Raw genomic sequence first — 20,613 nt, 5'->3', positions numbered from 1 at the left:
AGCCAATATCTAACTATCAAATCACTGATTTCAAAAATTTTAATCTACAATTTAATGAATTTAAAGGGTTTATCCAATCATTAATTTGTACATCCATATAAGATTTGAAAATTCTTATTTTATTGTTTTTGAAAAAAAAAACTGAAATAATATGTTTTATTCATAGATTTGAATCTTTCTATTTTTCACTTTCAACTTTAAACCCGAAAATAAATTGTTAAACAAATAACATATGATTTAAGAAATATTTATAAATCATAAAATTGATAATACTTGAATTTCACAATAAAAATAAATCGATGATTAAATATTACATTATTTTTGTTTTGCTTTCCAAATCCATTACAAACCATAATTGAATAACCTCCTAAGATTTGGAAATCTTCACAACTCAATCAAAAATATACATTAAAATCAAGAAAGAGACATTTTCAAAAATATCCTTATTTCTATGTGATTTTTTAAAAATACTCTTTCATGTTGTCCATTTTCAAAAATACATTTTAACATACAAAATGACTAAATTTTAAACCCTAAAACCTAAATACTAAATTCTTCCTCCTAAAAACTATATTTTAAATATAAAATAAAGGACTCAAACCTATAAAAAAAAATCTAAAGATTAATCTGTAATTTTGTAAAAGAGAACAAAAATGAAAATTTTAAAAAGGGGTATTTTTGAAATATATATTTCAAAAGGTTGCATTTCTATATTTTTTTTTGTGTGTATCTCTTTTTATTTTCATGTAAAACTGTAAAACTTTTTAATTATTACTTTTTAAAATAATAAACAATATTAGGTACACCCGTGCACGGCGATTGGATAATAATTAAGTAATAAACTGGAAGTAGATCAATGTTCAACTCTTTGTTAACTGACCTGTGATTCTGCGAGGTCAGTTAACATCGTAGATTTCACTAAAAGAAAAAAAAAAAATAATAATAATAATAATAATAATAATAATAAAATAGTAGAAGTTAAAAAATCGTGACTTAACACAATGAACTTAAAAATTATCCATATATAAATATAAGTATTCGAGGACTTATGCTAATTTTGGTGAATACACCTGTCAATGATAATTATATGGTTATGTAATTCGTATTCATGACGGATATGCTGGTGCTAAAGAAATTCGTAATTCGTTGTATAAATTTTCTCTTGTAATAAATAATAAATTGATAACGTAACATACTAACATTCTTGGTCGTTGTAAAAATTATGTGTGTTTCATGTACTAATCGTAATTCGTTGTATAACATTCTTTGTCATTGATGTGGATGGAACTAAGATTTATTACTCAAATAGTAAAAAATAATTTTGATATACTTTAATATCACGAAAGCCTGATGAGTTGGGCCCAAATCCAACCAGGTAAAAAGAAGTTACGCTCCTAAGTTTTAAAGAGTAGTAATTTACATACCCCGCGCGACTTATTTGAAATTGTGCGTGACTTGTCTTTCTCATTATCAGACTCACACACCTACCAAGTGTTCGAGATAATTCCTCTGAGAAAAATCGACTTTTTTTGTTTTTTTCACGGGGAAGTGAACGTTCGGCGTGGAAAGCAGAGTAAACTGTTGACAGAAAGCTTAGCGATTTAGTAACGATCACTGTGTGTGATCGATCCCCTGTAGTCATCGCCCAGAAAGTATGTGCGGGCATGACTCATGACGAGTCAACTCGACGACTAAGCCGCCGAGGCTGCTTCTGCTACCATTCGAAGTACACCTCTGTGAGTTTTTCTTGATTTTGATTAAAATCGTTTGGATTTTTTTTTGCGTTTTATATGCCGAGAATCTTCCCATGTTGAACTATACGGAACTGCATCTTAGTGATTGGCTTATACTTATTGATTGCATTAACATGTTTTAGTCAAGCTATCAATTTCTTAAGCACGGCCTTAGATCCTATTGTTCTGATTGTGTTGGAATATATAATTGAGTTTCTGAAGTTTAATTGATTTCATACATTAAATGATGTGTCTTTTACATGTGTGAAGAGTTACAAACTCTTAGTTTGTGTTGGTTCATGTTGTGTCTTTTCTCAGTCTATATAAAGACATTGTCATTGTCTGTAAACTACACTCAGTTTTCACACCAGAACACTAAGAAATCCTGATCTAGTTGATTTTGATGGATTGTCTCAATCTTTTGTTCAGGGTGAAAGACATGAAAGTGTGTGTGTGTGATAGAGAGAGAGGATCCTATAATTGCTGATGATGTATTTGAGATAATTATTGATTTGTCTTTTTTGCTTATTGTAACTCCAAAAAATGCTATTTCGTCTTGGAAACATGATATCGTTTTCTGAGTCATGAGTGTTGTTCTGAACTTCTGGGTCAATACTTACTAACTACTTGACTCAATTTTCTCAGGTGATTGACTTCACTAACCTGTGGAGACTGCAAGAACTTCAAACTTGTGTCATAGAACTAGTGTACAAGGTCTTGCAGATGCATTTATCCTTCTTTGATGTCGTCCAGTACTGTGAACTTGCTTTTTCATAAGGTATGTTCTTCAAGCGAATGCTACAAACAATAAGATTTTGGTCTTTCTAAATCCATAAAATGAGAACGCAATCAGCAAAAAGTGTGTAAGATATTCATAACAACTAAAAGGAAGTCTCGCCAATCTGATTTCAACCAATCTCTTGCCTAAACATGTCTGATTTCAGGCCAATCTCTTGCCTAAACACAGTCTATAAGGTCATCTCCAAGTTGTTAGCAGGTCGACTTAAAGGTATCTTACCCGGAATAGTCAGCCATGCCCAATCTGCTTTTATGCCTGGTCGCCTCTTATTGGAAAATGTGCTGCTTGCTACTGAAATCGTACATGGTTATAACAAGAAGAATACCCCTGCTAGTGCAATGCTTAAAGTCCACCTAAGAAAGGCTTTTGATTCCATGGGTTGGGATTTTGTTATCTCCACATTAAGAGCTGTTAATATGCCTGAAAAATTCATAGGATGGATTCAAGAATGTATCTCTACGGCCAGCTTCTCTATATCAGTTAATGGGCACACAGGGGGCTTCTTCAACAGCACTCAAGGTCTAAGGCAGGGGGATGCACTCTCCCCGTATCTGTTTGTCTTGACCATGGAGGTTTTCTCGAGCTTGCTCAAATCAAGGTATCAATCTGGTTATATATCCTATCATCCAAAAACCTCAGACTTGGAGATTTCTCACTTGATCTTTTGCGGTAAGAGTCCAGCTTATAGCATCTGTAATCTCTGGCACAGTGAATTTCTGGATATCCACCTTCATTCTTCCGCTTGGTTGTATCAGAAAGATTGAATCGCTGTGCTCATCTTTCCTCTGGTCAGGTCAAATAGATAAGAAGGGATTGGTGAAAGTGGCTTGGTCGCAAGTATGTTGTTTGCCAAAAAAAGAAGGCGGTCTTGGGTTACGGTGTTTTGCGGTGTGGAACAGAACTTTATGCCTTCGAATGATCTGGCTTCTCTTCTTATATAGTGGTTCCCTATGGGTGGCGTGGCATAAACATCACAACCTTAGCAGTTCAACTAGCTTCTGGAACCTCATAGAAAAACCTAATGACTCGTGGAATTGGAAGTGTATGCTGAGGCTAAGGGACTTGGCAGAACGTTTCATCAGTGCAACATCGGTAATGGCAGAACAGCTAGCTTCTGGTTTGATAATTAGACTCCTTTTGGCCTACTGATCAATTTTATTGGTAGACATGGCCCCGCGTTCCGAACAGACCTTGATGTTTCATGTCCATTTAACTAGTATACACGTGCCAAGTGAGGAACAGGGGCTCGACACTTATGAATGGATGGTTGACAACCGAAGCTGCAATGGTTTCTCTTCGTCACAAACTTGGTCCGTCCTAATACCTAGAGCTGAGGTCGTGGACTGGGCAGATTCGGTATGGTTCAAAGGAGCAACACCTAAACATGCTTTCACCATGCGGACAGCAACCCTTAATCGCCTTCCTACAAAGACACGGCTTCAGAGTTGGGGTATGCAGATTAGTCCAACTTGTGGTTTATGTTCCACTCACCCTGAAACTAGGGATCACTTGTTTTTGACCTGTGACTATGCTTTCACTTTGGCATACTGTCAGCAGGAGATTGGAACAGCCTATTATCACTTTCCACACTTGGTCAGATCTGCTTCTTTGGCTGCAGACAACTAATCACAGCTCGCCACCAACTCTGCCCAAATTGACTGCACAGTCTGTTATCTTTAAAACATTGATCGAGAGATCAAGAATTCCATCATGGCAAGGAATCTTAATAAGCGATTTAAGAAGCTTATGAGTTTATGGCTACAACGAAGATGTCTAGGACTATCAAAGTTTGCCCGGTTGCTTTCTTGTTTTACTTTTTTTGCCGAGAAACCAACGAAATAGGTTACAACTTTTGTAACACCAAACTTTTCATTTTATATGATTGATATTTGCACTTTAGCAAAAAAAAAAAAAAAAAAAAAAAAAAAAAAAAAAGGAAATCTGGCAGACATATATGTGTTTTCAAACACTCATAGCTAGCTACTTCAAAATCTCGCTAACAATACTCTCTACTCCACTCATATTTGAACGTTTAAGGTATGGAGAATTGTCATCGGACATGGTAGCTCCACGGCTACGTTTCTTGATAAAATCTCTCCCCACATCTCTCCTTCTATAGCCTGTAGAGAAATTGACGTGATCAAAATTTCCGTAAGGGTAGAGTTTTCAATCACCAACAGATTTCCATTGCAGTTGAGGAGCCTCGTTGTAGCATCGAACTTTACTAGATTCTGCAGTCCTTAGACGTCTTCCCATAGCTTTCCTTGCTTGTTAACTTTATTCGTGTGCAAATTATGAACGCGAATCAGGAACTTGGTCTGCATATCTACTGTCCGTTACATTGTAGTCAATGAAAAAGTCAGATTGAAAAACTTAAGAACTGTTTTTTTTTTTTTATATAGGTGACCAACTTGACAAGACAATATGAAAAGGTCGGACACCTTATGAGATTCTTGAGTCCGATCATGGTCCTATGCGAAGAGGCATCCACAAATTTGGTATAGAATGAATGACTTCTGGTAGGCTCAAACTATCAACAAAAAAAGAAATACACAACCTAAAAAACAAATGCTTAATTTAAATAAAAATAATAATTTTATGAAAATGTTACAAATTTTAAGTAAATTAGTTAGTTTGTATTTTTTATTAATAAAAAGAATTAATTGTCAAATAAAAATAATATTTATTAGAATTTTTTTTATAGTAAAAAATAAAATAAAAATCCATTGAAGTAGAACTCATCTATGTTATATAAAGAAAAAGAATTGGAAATTTTTATATCATATATTGACTCATTGGGAGATACTTTTAGCGTTCTTTTGTAAATAAAACACATATTAATAAACGATAATATCAAAGCTTAAATAATATTTTTGTGAAGCATATTAATTATCTTTATATAAAAAAGGTGTCTTATATAACTAGTAGTTTATTGAATCTCATGAAGTCTTGCATATTACAGTAGTGGACGTGATAGAGCTTTAAGATTTCATTACCGATTCCATCTTCTGTTTTTTATATAGAAAGGAAAAGTGAAGCATGAATGTAGTTGTTGGTCTAGCTTTATGAAGAGGGTAGTAACGACAAACATAAACTCTCGGTTTCTCTCTTTTCAATAGCATAACTTCACAACAACTTTGTATCTTCAACAAAAAAAAAGTTCACGAGAACAATGATACCGTCTTACCTATAGGATCCAAACCTCGCTGGGGTCAAAATTACAAATGAAGAAATGAAGTTTCGACACAACATTAGTTAGACACCACGGTGGTTCCTTTAGGAGGGTTCATGAAGCTAGGCTGGTTCGTCGACGACAGCATCCGCGCCCACATTCTGTCTGTAATCACAACTTTGTTTTGCTTCTCCGTTATTCGCTGCCCAGAGAAAAGAAAATAATAAAGGATTAAAAAAAAATGAGAAGTTGATGATCTAATGACATGGATAGATATTTAGGCAAAGAGAAACTAACGTTAAAGGGAATGTATGTATGCCTTCCATTAACAAGACCAGAGACAAAGCCGGTATAGCCAGCCATTGCACCATGGACTGCGCTTTGGGCGAGGAGAGTTGAGTAGACGTTGTCGGAAGCATTGGCTGGAATAGCTCGGATCATATACGTCGGATCTGAAAAATAGTTTGAATCATTATTCATATTTCATGAACTTATATAGTAGCTTTAGTTAAATTTGAAGAGGCAAACGTACCAATGTATTTGAGAGTAATGTCCAACACACTCTGCTTCGCAAAGTGTTCCTGTTACAAAAAGGCAGAAAAGGAAAATAAGGGTAATAAACCCACAGAATTTTCGCGTCTTCTAGATGAATATAAGACTGAAATTTCAATATAGATACCTTGATTTTAAGACTCATCCATAGTCCTACATCTTTAAGGAGCTTGTTTCCTGAAGCATCTTGCTGTTCAACGCTCTCTGCAACAAGATCCTGCCCTGCACCTTCAGCAACCACTATAACCATGTGGCCATTTTCTCTGAGCCGTTTTGCAATGAACTCATAAAGCCCTCCTTTGCCTTCAAGATAAAAAGGAGACTCGGGAATCAGACAGCAGTCGACATCTCGACTAGCCAGAGTAGCATACATTGCAATGAACCCTGCAGTGTAGAAGCCATAGATTAGATAAAAGAGTTGGGAAAAACACTTTTGTGGTCTACTTTTAGTATACCTCTTCTGTGAACTTACCACTGTAGCGACCCATTAGCTTGACAAGTCCGATACCATTTTCCACACTGGTTGCTTCAACATGCGCTGCATTAATAGCACGTTGAGCCTCCTCAACCGCACTATCAAATCCAAAGGATTTGTCAATGACCTGAATCAGAGATACTATCAAATCAAGCTACTTGCGAACTAGCCAGAATGGGAGAAGAGGTTAAAGGTTGAGAGTGCAAACTACAATTATGAAAATCTTGGACTTACTGGAATGTCGTTATCAATGGTTTTTGGTATTCCTGCAACTGCAACTTTAAGTCCACGACGCCTAATTTCCTGCAGAATCAGTCAAAAACAACTGCTTCACCCAACTTAAAAGTCATTTCGATGTTAATAGGTACACGAACATCACTGCTTTATCAGTCCAGTTATTAGAAAGCCTCTTTATGTTTCTAGCAGACAAACATTCATTTTAATGAGGGTAGAATGTCTTCCATGGAATTTAATTAGACAGTTCTCTTCATAAAATGATTTACATAGGTACTATCCAACAATAATACACAACATTTCACTAACCTTATATATTGCACTTGCTCCTTTTTGGGTTCCATCACCTCCAATAATGTAAACCTATATATTACAAATAAAGCAACAAACTGTTATTAGTAGAACTGCTCTCCATAGCACTCAAACAAACTGAAATAACTAAACAAAATTATTGTCGAATACCTGATTTATTTCACGATCTTGTATGTTGTCGACAATCTTTGATGTATCATGTCCCCCTCGGGATGTTCCTAGTATGGTTCCCCCGCGCTTGTGGATGTCACTCACTGTCTTCGGTGTTAGTGCAGCAGTATTTTTGGAATAGAACCCACGAAACCCGCACTGCAGTATCGAAAACCAGATGAGCCAAAAAAAAAATTCTACTCAACCAATAATAGCCAAACTATAATTTGCTTTCCGTTTTAATGTGCACCAGTTACTAGAGGTTATATAGTCTCCATATGTATATTAAAACTGACATAGCTCTATCTATTACACTATGCAATAGCAGTTACAGAACAAAGCATTCGGTCTACAAGTTTGTGACACAATGAGATTCTCATCCCCAGAAAATACCGTCTAAAACCAGAAATTGAACTCACATCCACACCAATCACTTCTGTAACACCATACATAAAATGAAGACCACACACGATCTCCCTGATTACTGTATTAAGCCCGGGGCATAGGCCACCACATGTGACAATACAGGCACGCACATCAGCTGGCTTGAAATACACCTAAACACAATATTAAAACCATACATCAGCAGGTTTTACATCGTAAGATGAGGATGCTGCATACCACAGGAAACTCATGGAAAGAGATGAAATACCTTTTGGCGCGGTCCTGCACGTCTAAAGTGTGTCCCTCTAGGAGAATCCTTGTGAACAACAATCTATAAATGACACGAAAAGGAAAATTAGCAACGTGCTGCTAACATATCACATACGCAGAGAACAAAAAGCCAAAACGTAAGAAAAGAACGCAGCGGTAAGTTTTCACCTTTTCCTGGACTGTATCATCCTCATCAACAAAATACTGCCTGAAAAAAACTCAAAGTAACTGACCATCATCATCTCTAACAATCAAGCAAGTTCACAAGTAACAATCAACTGAACTCACCTAACTACTGAATAAGCAGGATTCGATTGCAACGGGTTTGGATACGTCTGTAAAACCACCGAGAACAGCAGAAGTGATTTACAAAGAAATGAAAAATAAAACAGAACATGAAATGGACTAATTATACAATCATAATTCTAATTCAGTCGTTCCATTTCCATTATTTATAAATATATGATGTATCCTTAGGGTTTCACTACAGTATCAATAGATCTAGTCAAACATATTCAACTACGAGTAGGCATATGTGCACCAATCCATTACCACGTTGACATTGATTTAACATTTGTATTGCACTATGAGAATATAAATATATATATATATATATATATATATATTTATGTAAATTCTCCATGATAGCGACCGGATCTCATCTAAATCCCAAATTACAATAACCCGAAACAACCGGAGCCTACTAAAAAATAGGGATAAAAATTCAATTATACAGAACAACAACAATTTCGCATTTGCTATATAAACGGACCAAATCGGCGACGACGATACCAAAGTCGTAAGTCTATACACAAACGATCCAAGAAGATGACGATTTGCAAGAAAGGAAAAATCAGTGGAACTGGAATCGTATCGAGATAGAGAAAGGAAGTAGTAATACCGGGAGATCGTGAATGTAATCGCTCAAGTGAGGAACACCTTCGAGCACGTAACCAGCAGGTCCTTCCACCAACTTAATTTGCTCATCGACGCCATTGGAAGCCATCGAAGACCTTCTTCTTCTTTCTGTTTTCTTTTTCTCCGGTGACGTAAAAGCGAATGTGAATTTGAAGCGTATTGCAATGTGTATATATCCTTTTTAATTCTCAGAGCTCAGAGTGGTATTGAAGTAAGAAGAGAACAAAAGGGGCTTTTTTTTTTTTACGAAACTAGAAAGCGACGTCGTTTTGAACCTTTTATCTGACATTACCGCAATACCAGCGGAAAACGACGGCTGGTTTTTCCAATTGTCACTTTCTGGTTTTCAGATGTAAATTTATTTTATTTTTATTAAAAAGTTTGTAATTATCCAGTTTCAAGAAATAAAAGAAATCTACAAGGCAAAGGGAAAGATCATGCATATATATTTATATATTTTTCTATACTAAGTATCTAAAAATCAGAGTAATATATTGTACATGGCAAAGAGAAAGATCATATATATGTTGAATTATTAGCATTTACCAATTATTATGTAAAAAAAAATGGCAAGCTAATGTATTGCAGGATTGTCAAAAATGGGTAAATAAATAATACTCAGTTTGTCCAAGCTTTCACCGGGTTTGGATTATGTTTTTAAAGTGGGTTTTGGTGAGATAGTATATTGGATTTGTGGGTTTAATAGGTTAACCCACTAGGATTATAGGATTATCCATAGATTTTTTTTTTTTTTTTTGTCAACGATTATCCATAGATTCATCAATAAATAGTATAAAATTACAAATATGTAAGATATCTGAAATGTATGTTAGGATTTTTTTTCTGTTTTATGTGTTACTATATATTACTATTTTTTTAATGCTAGCTATTATTGTTATTTATTATAATGTTGTTAATAGTTTTTTTCAAGTCATCATTTGTAAACAATAAAATGGAAAACAAAGTCAAAGAAATGCATATAAAGAAGATTTAAGAGCTTTTTAAACTATTTGTTTAATGGTTTTAGGATTGTAGGTTGCTTTTTCTATTTTAATACACATGTATTTAATTTTAATTTATTACTATGAAAAGTTTTTTTTTGTTAAAAAGCTTTCAATTATAAACATATAATGCCCAGTGGGCTATTTTCGGAGTAGGCCCATACAAAAATCCCAGAGGGTCCAACTCATTTAAACCGTTAGAAAAATAAAACCGGTCGGGTTACAACAACCGGATTAAACCGGCTACACGTGAAACCCTAATCTACAAACGAAGAACTCGTTTTGTAGCTGCCGTCCATAATTGCGGATGCTCGACCCGAACAGGACCTTCGGCGAGCTTGGACGACGGTAACCGAACGAAGATGGTGATCCAAGATCCGTTTGCCATCCCGCCACCGTAGAACCGTTTTGAGAAGGAGGAAGAGATCCGATCTGTCCTTCGTCGTGGAGGATTCCATGCTCCGTCGTGAGAGAGAGAGGCAGCAGGGAGTAGATAAGAGGACCGTCGACGGTGGCTTAGCTTCACCAGATCGGAGATTACCTCCCCTATCATAACTGATCTGGTGAAACCTCCAAGATCTCCAATCTCCAGATCTATCTACCCTCTTCTCTCGTTCTTCGCCGTGGATCTCCCTCTTCCGCTCCGCGTAGCAACACCTCCGGTAGAGCTCTTTACCGTCGGCGTCTCGCAGATGCTTCTCCTCTCCACCGCTCCCTTGATTTCGTCCAACAGCTTTGCCGGGATGATGCAACAAGTCGCGAATGAAGAACCATGGATCGGAGGGTCCTCACCGCCACCGGAATTGACGGAGGACCCGACGTCGGCGCACGAGGTTGTGGTCAGAAGAAGTAGGTTTTTTGAGAGAGAAAAATCGAAGTGCGTGGTCCTCACTCGCCCGATTTTTCTCTCAACGTGGAAGAATTTACTATGAAAAAGTTTAGTTGGTTTTATAAATTTATGGTACATTTTAAAAAGAATATATTTTATTTAATTTATATATAGGTAACCCATATAAGTATATAACTTATTAAGCTAATGAAAATTTTATGGTTTTGGGTTTGGATATATAAATCTCAAGATTCTTAGCCAATAAAATAAATAGATGGGCACCAAAATGTTTGAACCGATATGGATTTGGATTGAGTTATCCATTTTGACATTCGATCATATCACTAGTTTAAAAACAAAACTATATGTCACAATGAGAATTATTCAAATATTATATCTCATATATATAAAAAAAACATGTCAAACTACTCATACATTTAAGCAAACTCATATGATAGAAGTTTTGAAATGAACAATCACTATATATATAAAATTAATCTAATAACAAATAAGTCAAAGTAACAGATATACCGATTTGACTGAGCAAACAAACAAACTTTGGCGTTACATCTTGCATGCTTTACATTTACATCGATTGTTGGAAAGTAAAATTGGCGTTACGTTTTGCATGCTTTTACATTTATACAAATTGTTGAAAAGCAAAATTGGCGTTACGTTTTGCATGCTTTTTACATTTACAATGAATGTTGGAAAGCAAATTTGGTGTTACGTTTTGCATGCTTTACATTTACATCGAAAGGTGGAAAGCAAATTTGACGTTACGTTGTTGCATATTTTACATTTTGCATCGACGGTTATAAAGCAAATTTGACGTTACGTTTCTTTTAATTTACATTTATGTGTTAATTGTCGGCTTCCAACAAATCATTAAATATAATTATAATAATTTTTGAGACTCACTTTTTATATATTTATACATTATTTTCAGTGAAATATAGAAAATTTCATGAATCAAGCTAGGATTTAGAAAATCTTCATTAATTTATATTCAAACTAGCAAAGTTTTCACTCAAAGTTTAAACATAATTTATTTTTTTTAAATCACTTTGGAATTTGTTAAATTTAATTTTATAATCAGACATGATTTATTTTGATTTTTGAATTTTTTAAAAAAAATTAAGAACTACAGTACTACTTAAACAATCATTAACACCACTAACCCCATAAAAATCTCTAACCGAAAAAAACTAAGTTAACATTAATTAAGCTTTTTTTTGCCCCTCCTAAATGATGAACTATTGATTTTTGAACCGAGACTGACTTCTCGGCTTCCTCCGTGAAATAATCATACAAAACATTAATTAGCGAGTAACCTCTCCACTAATAATCTCAATATTTAAAATTTTTAATTATTTATAAAATGGAATTTTCCTTTGTACCTTACTAATTTATATATCTTCCCCCAACCTTTGTCTCTCTCTCTCTCTCCATCTTCCTCCTTCCCTCATGCCCCCTTCTTCTTCTCGATCCATCTCTCTCTCTTTCCTTCTCTCTGTTCCCTAGTCCATCGATTTATATAACCCTCTTTCAGATTCTTCTTCTTCTCCTTCTTCTTCTTTGACTTTTTTTTGACACCCGTAGTCTCTCTTTCCCCTTCCATCGATTTAGGGTTTCCGATTTCCTCTTTTTTTTTTTTTTTTTTTTTTTTTAATTGGTTTCCTTCTCCTTCTTCAATTTCCCCGTAATCTACTCGCTCTTTTTCCCTGGCTAGGTTTCGATTTCATCTTCATCTTCAACCGAGGAGGCTTCTGATCCGATCTCCCTAGCGTGTGAAAGCGAGAGATGTATTCGTGCTTCTCTTTGGCTTGGATCGCCTAGGATTTTTCAATCGTGTTATGATGGTGGGTACTCAAAGTTTAGGTGGTTCGTTGCCGCCTCTTAATTCTCCTAAAAGCTATGGAATTACGAAGCCGCTCTCGCTTGCTGGTCCTTCCTCTACGGATATCAAACGTAATGTGGAGCTGGAGAAGGTAAAAAGCTTTGTTTTTTTTTTTTAATTTGTTTCACCATTCATCTTATTCGACTGTTTTTAAGGATTCCATGTTTACCCTAATAGTACTTGGTTGACGAGGGACTCTATGAGAGCGAGGAGGATACCATGCGTAGAGAGGAAGTTCTGGCGCGCATTGATCAGGTTACTCCCTCACTAAAGTCTTCTTGTACTAATTGGGTTTTCGACATCAACAACAATTGTCTATTGAAAATTTTGTTTTTTTTAAAGGAAATTGTCGTTTAGGCTTCACTGTTTAGCGTCTTACTCGTGTATGATCTGGTTGTGGGTATTGGGGTTAGCTTACTTCATAGTTCAATATGTAATAAACAACAATTGTCCATTGAAAATTTTGTTTTTAAAAAAAAAGAAATTGGCGTTTTGGCTTCTCTCTATTGCGTCCTACTCATGTATGATCTGGTTGTGGGTATTGGGGTTAGATTACTTCATAGTTCAATATGTAATAAACAACAATTGTCTTTTGAATTTTTTTTTTTTTTTAAAGAAATTGTCGTTTTGGCTTCACTGTATTGCGTCCTACTCATGTATGATCTGGTTGTGGGTATTGGTGTTAGCTTACTTCATAGTTCAATATGTAATAAACTTGGTCTTAGATTGTTTTAACTTTTAAGTTTTATTCACATGCTGTTCATTATGCTTTTTGTTCCTTCCTCTCACATTTTTCTACTCACACTTGTTTTTAGATTGTGAAGCACTGGGTGAAACAGTTAACGCAGCAAAGAGGATATACAGACCAGATGGTAGAGGATGCAAATGCTGTCATTTTCACCTTTGGATCCTACCGGCTTGGCGTAAGTGCTACATGCCTTGCTTTTATCTTGAAGCTAAAGATGCTACAGTACTTTTGGATCTATAATTATGGTTTACTCTTGATTCTGTTTTTGGTCTCTGAATGCAATCCTAGTCTGTGAGGCTGAACAAACTACAATTTGTTCACTTGCAGGTACATGGGCCCGGGGCTGACATTGATACTCTGTGCGTTGGGCCATCTTATGTTAATCGGGAGGTGACTCTTGCTATTACCTTTATTGATTCAATTTTTTTTGTTTTTCTTAGTTCTTACTTCTTAACGCTCACTTTTACAGGAGGATTTCTTCATTATCTTGCATGACATATTGGCTGAGATGGAAGAAGTGACTGAGCTTCATCCTGTTCCTGACGCCCACGTTCCAGTCATGAAATTTAAGTTTCAAGGAATACCGATTGATCTACTCTATGCTAGCATATCACTTTTAGTTGTGCCACAGGTAATTTATCTGTAAATTTAATCTATGTTTTTCTGTTGTAGGGGTGTGAATCATAACTTTATAATATCTTGTTCACTATATGTTACATTGTTGGGCTTGTTTGCATGTTGATGGCAGCAGATAGTGGACTACTATTCCTACATGACTTAATATATAGAGAAATTTGTTTTACTTTTTTCTGGCTTGAGATAGAGCTGATAAGTTTGTGGGCTATTTTTGTTTTAGTCACAAGAGCGGCCATGGTAGTTTACCATTTCTTGCTGAATCGAAACTCTTGTTTTTCGTGGATTTGATTTATCAACAGGATCTGGATATCTCCAGCTCGACTGTGCTGTGTGATGTTGATGAGCCAACCGTTCGAAGTCTTAATGGTTGTAGAGTTGCTGATCAGATTCTTAAACTCGTTCCAAATTTTGAGGTACACTTGCAGTAGGCCAGGCATTATGTTAATTTATTAATGAACTTTGGTTGCATTCTCTTATCATTTGTGCAATTGTAGCACTTCCGGACTACATTAAGATGCCTGAAGTACTGGGCTAAAAAGCGTGGCGTATATTCAAATGTAAGATCTTAACTTTCCACATATTGTAGTTATTGAAAATTTTCCATGTCAGAGCTCTTTTCATGTTTCACATGCTGGGCAGGTGACTGGATTTCTTGGCGGTGTAAACTGGGCACTTTTGGTTGCTCGTGTGTGCCAGCTCTATCCAAATGCAATTCCTAGTATGCTAGTTTCTCGTTTTTTCAGAGTATATACTCAATGGCGGTGGCCGAACCCAGTCATGCTTTGTGCAATAGAAGAGGATGAGCTTGGATTTCCTGTCTGGGACCCTCGAAAAAATCATCGAGACCGCTATCACCTCATGCCAATAATAACTCCAGCTTACCCATGCATGAATTCTAGTTACAATGTCTCTCAGAGCACTCTTCGCGTTATGACAGAGCAGTTCCAGTTTGGTAACTCAATCTTGCAGGTAAGAAAGCAAAAAAATTGTCTTGTTTTCTCAACCATACATTCAGGATCCTGTACTTAATCATGACTTTTAATGCAGGAGATCGAATTAAATAAACAGCATTGGAGCTCTCTATTTGAACAATATATGTTTTTCGAGGCATATAAAAACTACCTTCAGGTTGATATAGTGGCTGCAGAGGTAGAAGATTTGTTGGCTTGGAAGGGTTGGGTGGAATCGCGGTTCAGACAGCTGACCTTAAAGGTTTATTGCCTCTGTTTATTTGATTTTACAGCAATAAACCTGGTGTCTCTTCAGTGTTTTATTCATATTTCTTTTTGTTGAAAATAAAAGAACATATTAAATGGTTTTCAATTTCGTTTCTGTTCATTCAATAATGCAGATAGAAAGAGACACTAATGGGATGTTAATGTGTCATCCCCAACCAAATGAGTATGTAGACACGGCTAGGCAGTTTCTGCATTGTGCCTTTTTCATGGGTTTGCAGAGGGCAGAGGGAGTTGGTGGTCAAGAATGTCAACAGTTTGATATACGTGGTACGGTCGATGAGTTCAGACAAGAAGTAAACATGTATGTGTTCTGGAAACCTGGGATGGATGTGTTCGTTTCTCATGTTCGTAGACGACAGCTTCCACCTTTTGTTTTCCCAAATGGATATCGAAGGCCTCGGCAGTCCAGGCACCAAAATCAACAGGGTGGAAAATCTGGTGAAGATGGCACCGTTTCTCATACCGGCTCTGTGGTAGAGAGGAATGCTAAGAGAAAGAATGATAATGAAATGATGGATACGAGACCAGAGAAACCTGAGAAGCGTGCATCGCTTAGTCCACAGAGTCTAGACATAGTCTCACCTGAAAATAGTGCTATCACTACTGGTTGTACTCCTCCTATTTGCAACCTTAGAAGGCCCCCTGGTGAGGAAATAGAGGCTGAAAATTTGAACACTGAGAGTACTGAACTAACTAACTTTTCTCGAAATAAGTGCATCTCTGGTAGCGGGCAAGTTTTGGAACTACATAGTACGCCTCTAGTTCAAGAATGCTCTGATCCAGCTGAGCCTTTGGGAAAGTGCGTGACACCTGACTCTAGTGATATGGTAGCACTTGGAAGCGTACAGGAAGAAAATTTAGATAGTGACTTGAAGTCTGTATCAATCAGTGGTACCAACTCTCAACTTCTTCCAAGTCTTCTTGATAGGAAGAGAGGTTTAGTCGATGAAGTTGAGAGAGAATCAAAGATATTTAGTGGGACGAGTACAACTGGACAAATTGCTGATAGTGTTCAGCAGAGCAGATCCTGCGGGCAGAATTATGAGGTGAGTGTTTTTTTTTTTATGTATGACGGTTCTGGTGAGTTGTTAAAAAAATTGGCAATAATTTCTTCATCATGTCGCTATTGATAATGGGTTTTTACAGGGTTTCGGGTTTCCTGCTGCGAATTCAGATCCTCCTTTTGTTGGAAAGGATAGTTTGTACCCTCAAAGTGGCATGTCAGAAGACCTTCAGGTTATTAAGCTAATTTACAGTTGCTGGCATAAATTTTTTTCTTTTGAAAAAATCGTCTAGGTGGTTAAAAAATCAACTGCACACTACATCGAATCTCATACTGGTTCCATAGTGTCAAGAAACATAGGATGGAGCTAGTTTGAAATTTAGATGGTAGTCCATATATCCAAAGCAGTACTACCTCTGAGGTCAATATTCCTGCTGTGTTTTCACTTGCCTTGTGTGGTTTCTGCTGCATACCGCCTAACTAGTGTATATATATTGGTTGGCAGGTCCTGCACTGCAAAGCAACTCCGCTTGAAACTTATTGAATAGACTTTTCTTTCTTTCCTTGTGTCTTGTAAGAAATACAACTAACTTATGTTGTTGCTCGTAATCTTGTTTTGTCTTAGTCAAACTCTTTGGTCAGCGGGATGGAGAAACCAGAAGACAGAGCTAGGTCAGAATCTCTGCAGAAGTCACAGATAAGGCATGTGTGCTATGCAAAGTCATGATTTCTTTATGTTATTATTGTTGTTGTTTTTTTTGGTTTCATTGGTACTGTTATAGCACAAGCAGGTTAAGCTTAAAGTCCACTGTGTGAACGTCCTCTAGGCTATTGACGTGATAACCAGTCTCATCAAGAAACGGGAATATCAACTCAAGTTGTAGCGGTGGACAGACGACAGTCAGAAACCTTTTGGTAAGTGAATTTAATATGAAATAAGAAAAAGAAAAAAAAAAGACAAAAAAAAAGTTTAAAAGAAATATGAAAAAAAAAATCCAAAAAAAAAAAGAAAATATATAAGTAAAAAAGAAATCAAGAGAGAAGAGAAGGTACAAGCAGAAGGATGGTTTTTGTTTTGATGGTGGTATTTTGAGTGAGAGCTTTGACGGCCAATATGCGTCATGAGGTGGGATAATCACTCAACTAGAAGGAAGTGACTTATATAATGTGGGGATGGTGAAATTTTTTTCTCTTTTTTTTTTTTTTTTTTTTCTTAATTGTATTCGGTTGCTTCAGACTCTGGTCCTTGAATCGTTGTGTTTCCTATTTATTTTGTGGTGGATGTATATAAGATCTATGCCTCCGTGTCTCTTTTTTTTGGAGTTCTGCTGTCAATTAAATGTGTAATCTGCGTTTGGACGTGCAGTCGCTGTATTTGGATAATTGGTGGCTGAACCAAGAAAAGAAAGTATTTAAACTTTAAATGTGTCTGATCTGCAGATCAATAGAATGTCAATCTCGTACATGGATTTAGCTCTGTACTAGAATGGTTCGAGTTTCTACTAAGACAAAACAATTTTATGTTGGACAGTTGGAGATAAGTCTTGTTTTGTGGACTTATCTAGAATACCATTTGCCCAAAGATTTATAAGAGTAAAACTCAAAAAAAAAAAAAAAAGGATTTTACGCACATTACCATATTCACTGTTAACAGATAAAGCTTCTCCGTAGTGATATACTGATATCACTACACAACAATGATAGTTGATAGCTTAATGTAGTACTTAGTATCTTCGAGTAAAAACGAAAATTTGAAAAATAGAATCTTATGAAAGCCTCATTATGTGCAAAAGCGAAAATATTATTTTTATTGGATATTCCAAATATATGCTACTGCATGCGTAAATTTATTCTTATCTAATCGCATCATAAGGTAATTTAACTAACAAACAAAAAAAAGAATCATACATTCGTTCTTAAATAATCGCATCAACGTCTTTTATTTATTCTTAATTTCTTTCTTTGTGTCTTATATGATAGGACAAAAATTTAGAGTTCTAAGTTCCAAACCCTCTAGATTTTTAGTGGGATTTGGTGGAGAGATGCTATACTTCGTCTTCGTCTTTGCCTACATATTTGGAATTGGATAAAGCTTTTACGGAAACTTTTGACTTGTTCGACTACCAATCTACCTAGCTAGTTACAATCCCTGTTTCAGAAATCGCTAGACGCTAGTCGGACGGTTTGGAGTGGGCCTAGCGCCTAGCAAGAAAATCGGAGATTAAATGAGGATTAATCGGAGACTAGTTTGAGGGTTATTTTATTAAATTAGTAATAAAATTAAAATATATTGTACTAAATATATATATAATTCTGTTTATGTTAAATAAAATATATAAAACTATAGTATTGTCTTTAAAATTATGATTTTTATTAAAAGCTTATACATTAGTTATTGTAAAACATCATAAACTCTTAATTTAAATATTGAAATAACAAAAATATATATGTCAAATTTATATTTAGTTCTAAAAATAATCGGTATACACAAAATTAATCGGAAAATAATCGGATTAGACAAACATAATCGGATAATTGATGCTAGGCGGGAATTAGTCATTAATCAAGGCGGAAAGAGTGGATCTAGCGATTTTACCGGGCGTGCGGAGATTTTTAAAAGAGGACAATTGGTCTTACCAGATATAATAAATGTTATATTCCATCTTTGCCGTATTTCCAATGCAATCGAAGTATAATTTATTTGATAAGTAGATTATAACTATGGTTATATTATATATGTTATGTGTTTCAAACACATTAGGCATTATAGACTTTCAGATTTTGTCGTTTCATAAACAGCCAGAGCATTAAACGACAAAGATAATATTATTAGTATATATACAACAACAACGCATATATATACATAATATGAATACAATCGCACGCACGTATACGTTAGATTGCCAAAACAGGGTCAATCAATTTAGGTCATGTGTTTTGAGCCAGTAATTTTAATTAATTTTTGATAGTCACTTCTCTAACGTTAATAGTCATTAATTAGTTAGAGCCTTCGAGGCAAGTAATCTTGCATTCATGATTAACATATGATAAAATAGATATATATATATATAATATATATACGCCCTAACTCATATTGAAGATTGATTTTCCTACAATTTTATCCAAGCAGATCCGAAACACGATCATGGATTACACAAAAGGAAAAATAAAAACCTTGAAAACTAGGATATTTATACTGTATATACTACTACTCCAAGGAAAAATTAGAAAGTCAAAACATGACTACGAAAGTTACCTATATTAATAATTATTATACTATGTTTTTTGATATTTTTGTAAAACGGAAAGTAACGCTCTGATGAATTAAACCTCCTGAGCCATCATCCACTTCTGCAACCTCAGCTGTCTATAGAACCTCTGTATAAACTCCTCCGCAGCTCTGTCCACGTGGCAGCTTTCCATCGTACCTGTGCTGCTAGCTACGTCCGGAAACACGGCCGACGTCACGTGTCGGTCCCAGATGGAGTCACGAACCTTGGGGAGTGTGTTGTACCGTATATACGCTTGGCGTTGGCGCTTGTTGATGAGCGGTTTGTTGTGAGACCCGTTGCTACGTCTTCCTTTGGTGACGGTGGTGGCGTAAGAACGTCTCGGCGGGGTGCTGCTGCAGCTGAACTCGTAGTCAAGCTGGATAGGGACAGGGGAGATGTACGATGACCGGACGTCTTGACGGCAAGTGATACGGGAGTGGGAGGTTGAAACAGCGTCGTTTAAGGATTTGCGTAGGATCTTGCCACGTTTCGCGAGTAGCCGTGGATCGAGGGTGGTTAGGAGTTTGTGACGTGAGGCGTCTGAAACCTTCTGGATGGTGAAGTGGATTAGCTTCGCCAGGCTCGAGAGCTTCTTCGTCGTCACAGTTGAACAAACCTCCATCGTGTCGAGTGTTTGCATATGTGCGTTTTTGTGAGAGAGGGTTTGGCTTAGGGGTTGGAGAGAGATTGGATTTAAAGAGAATAAAGTGGGATTAATGAAGAAACTGATGATAGCTAGTCTTTATATAACGGAAACATTATATTTATTCCGCTATGAGAGTAATGGTAAAATTAATAGGAAAAAAGAAGTCGATGGGTCCAAAAGGTTTATCTCAACCGTTAAAAAAACATTCTCAATTTTTTTACCAAAGAGACTCCAGTTTTAGTCTCCCCATTAAGTCAATATTCATGATCTTATCGTAGTTTCAAACTATTTAAGTGAGGATAGATATAAGTCCATGTATTATTTCGTTTTAGGTTTGTGGT

At 36.0% G+C, this 20,613-nt stretch overlaps 3 protein-coding genes and 1 pseudogene across 8 annotated transcripts; 2 read left to right on the top strand and 2 right to left on the bottom strand.

Moving 5' to 3' along the window:
* The first annotated feature begins 3,557 nt into the window (after positions 1–3,557).
* LOC147933605 (uncharacterized) lies at positions 3,558–4,433 on the top strand (annotated as a pseudogene).
* A 1,177-nt stretch (positions 4,434–5,610) lies between these two features.
* LOC104721537 (ATP-dependent 6-phosphofructokinase 6) lies at positions 5,611–9,338 on the bottom strand. The gene is made up of 13 exons (XM_010439544.3): positions 8,983–9,338; positions 8,370–8,416; positions 8,250–8,289; positions 8,080–8,142; positions 7,847–7,984; positions 7,428–7,586; positions 7,275–7,328; positions 6,966–7,034; positions 6,729–6,858; positions 6,384–6,640; positions 6,237–6,285; positions 6,002–6,156; positions 5,611–5,906 (listed from the first exon to the last, which is right to left on the bottom strand). Exons 1-13 carry the CDS (start codon positions 9,085–9,087, stop codon positions 5,784–5,786), a joined length of 1,389 nt encoding a protein of 462 aa, XP_010437846.1. The 5' UTR covers positions 9,088–9,338; the 3' UTR covers positions 5,611–5,783.
* Positions 9,339–12,201: 2,863 nt separating this feature from the next.
* LOC104721536 (nuclear poly(A) polymerase 4) lies at positions 12,202–17,289 on the top strand. Of its 6 annotated transcripts, none has more exons than XM_087473794.1 (14): positions 12,202–12,459; positions 12,562–12,820; positions 12,907–12,984; positions 13,545–13,652; positions 13,805–13,867; positions 13,947–14,108; positions 14,413–14,526; positions 14,608–14,670; positions 14,753–15,082; positions 15,161–15,325; positions 15,465–16,397; positions 16,498–16,587; positions 16,980–17,056; positions 17,182–17,289. In XM_087473794.1, exons 2-14 carry the CDS (start codon positions 12,686–12,688, stop codon positions 17,192–17,194), a joined length of 2,331 nt encoding a protein of 776 aa, XP_087329920.1. In that variant the 5' UTR covers positions 12,202–12,459; positions 12,562–12,685; the 3' UTR covers positions 17,195–17,289. The 6 variants fall into 6 exon arrangements, 4 of the variants coding, with proteins under 4 accessions (XP_087329920.1, XP_087329919.1, XP_010437845.2 ...); XM_087473793.1 differs by having other exon boundaries at positions 17,146–17,289; XM_010439543.3 differs by having other exon boundaries at positions 12,226–12,820.
* A 2,157-nt stretch (positions 17,290–19,446) lies between these two features.
* On the bottom strand, positions 19,447–20,357 carry LOC104721534 (uncharacterized). The gene has a single exon (XM_010439541.3). It carries the CDS (start codon positions 20,264–20,266, stop codon positions 19,679–19,681), a length of 588 nt encoding a protein of 195 aa, XP_010437843.1. The 5' UTR covers positions 20,267–20,357; the 3' UTR covers positions 19,447–19,678.
* Positions 20,358–20,613: the final 256 nt, after the last annotated feature.

Source organism: Camelina sativa, chromosome 11 (assembly GCF_030686135.1).
Source record: "Camelina sativa cultivar CO46 ecotype springtype chromosome 11, ASM3068613v1".
Taxonomy (NCBI): Eukaryota; Viridiplantae; Streptophyta; class Magnoliopsida; order Brassicales; family Brassicaceae; genus Camelina; species Camelina sativa.
Note: the sequence above shows the minus strand (reverse complement) of the source record. Positions and strands in the feature narration are given on the sequence as shown.

Bases quoted from the DNA above. Each gene is read 5' to 3' on its own strand.
- LOC104721537 (XM_010439544.3), bottom strand. From the start codon at position 9,087: ATGGCTTCCAATGGCGTCGATGAGCAAATTAAGTTGGTGGAAGGACCT. The intron at 8,417-8,982 runs GTATTACTACTT...GTGGTTTTACAG, and splicing joins ATTACATTCACGATCTCCCG to ACGTATCCAAACCCGTTGCA. The intron at 7,985-8,079 runs GTATTTCATCTC...TATTGTGTTTAG, and splicing joins GTGCAGGACCGCGCCAAAAG to GTGTATTTCAAGCCAGCTGA.
- LOC104721536 (XM_087473793.1), top strand. From the start codon at position 12,686: ATGATGGTGGGTACTCAAAGTTTAGGTGGTTCGTTGCCGCCTCTTAAT. The intron at 13,653-13,804 runs GTAAGTGCTACA...GTTCACTTGCAG, and splicing joins TTGGATCCTACCGGCTTGGC to GTACATGGGCCCGGGGCTGA. The intron at 14,527-14,607 runs GTACACTTGCAG...GTGCAATTGTAG, and splicing joins AACTCGTTCCAAATTTTGAG to CACTTCCGGACTACATTAAG.
- LOC104721534 (XM_010439541.3), bottom strand. From the start codon at position 20,266: ATGCAAACACTCGACACGATGGAGGTTTGTTCAACTGTGACGACGAAG.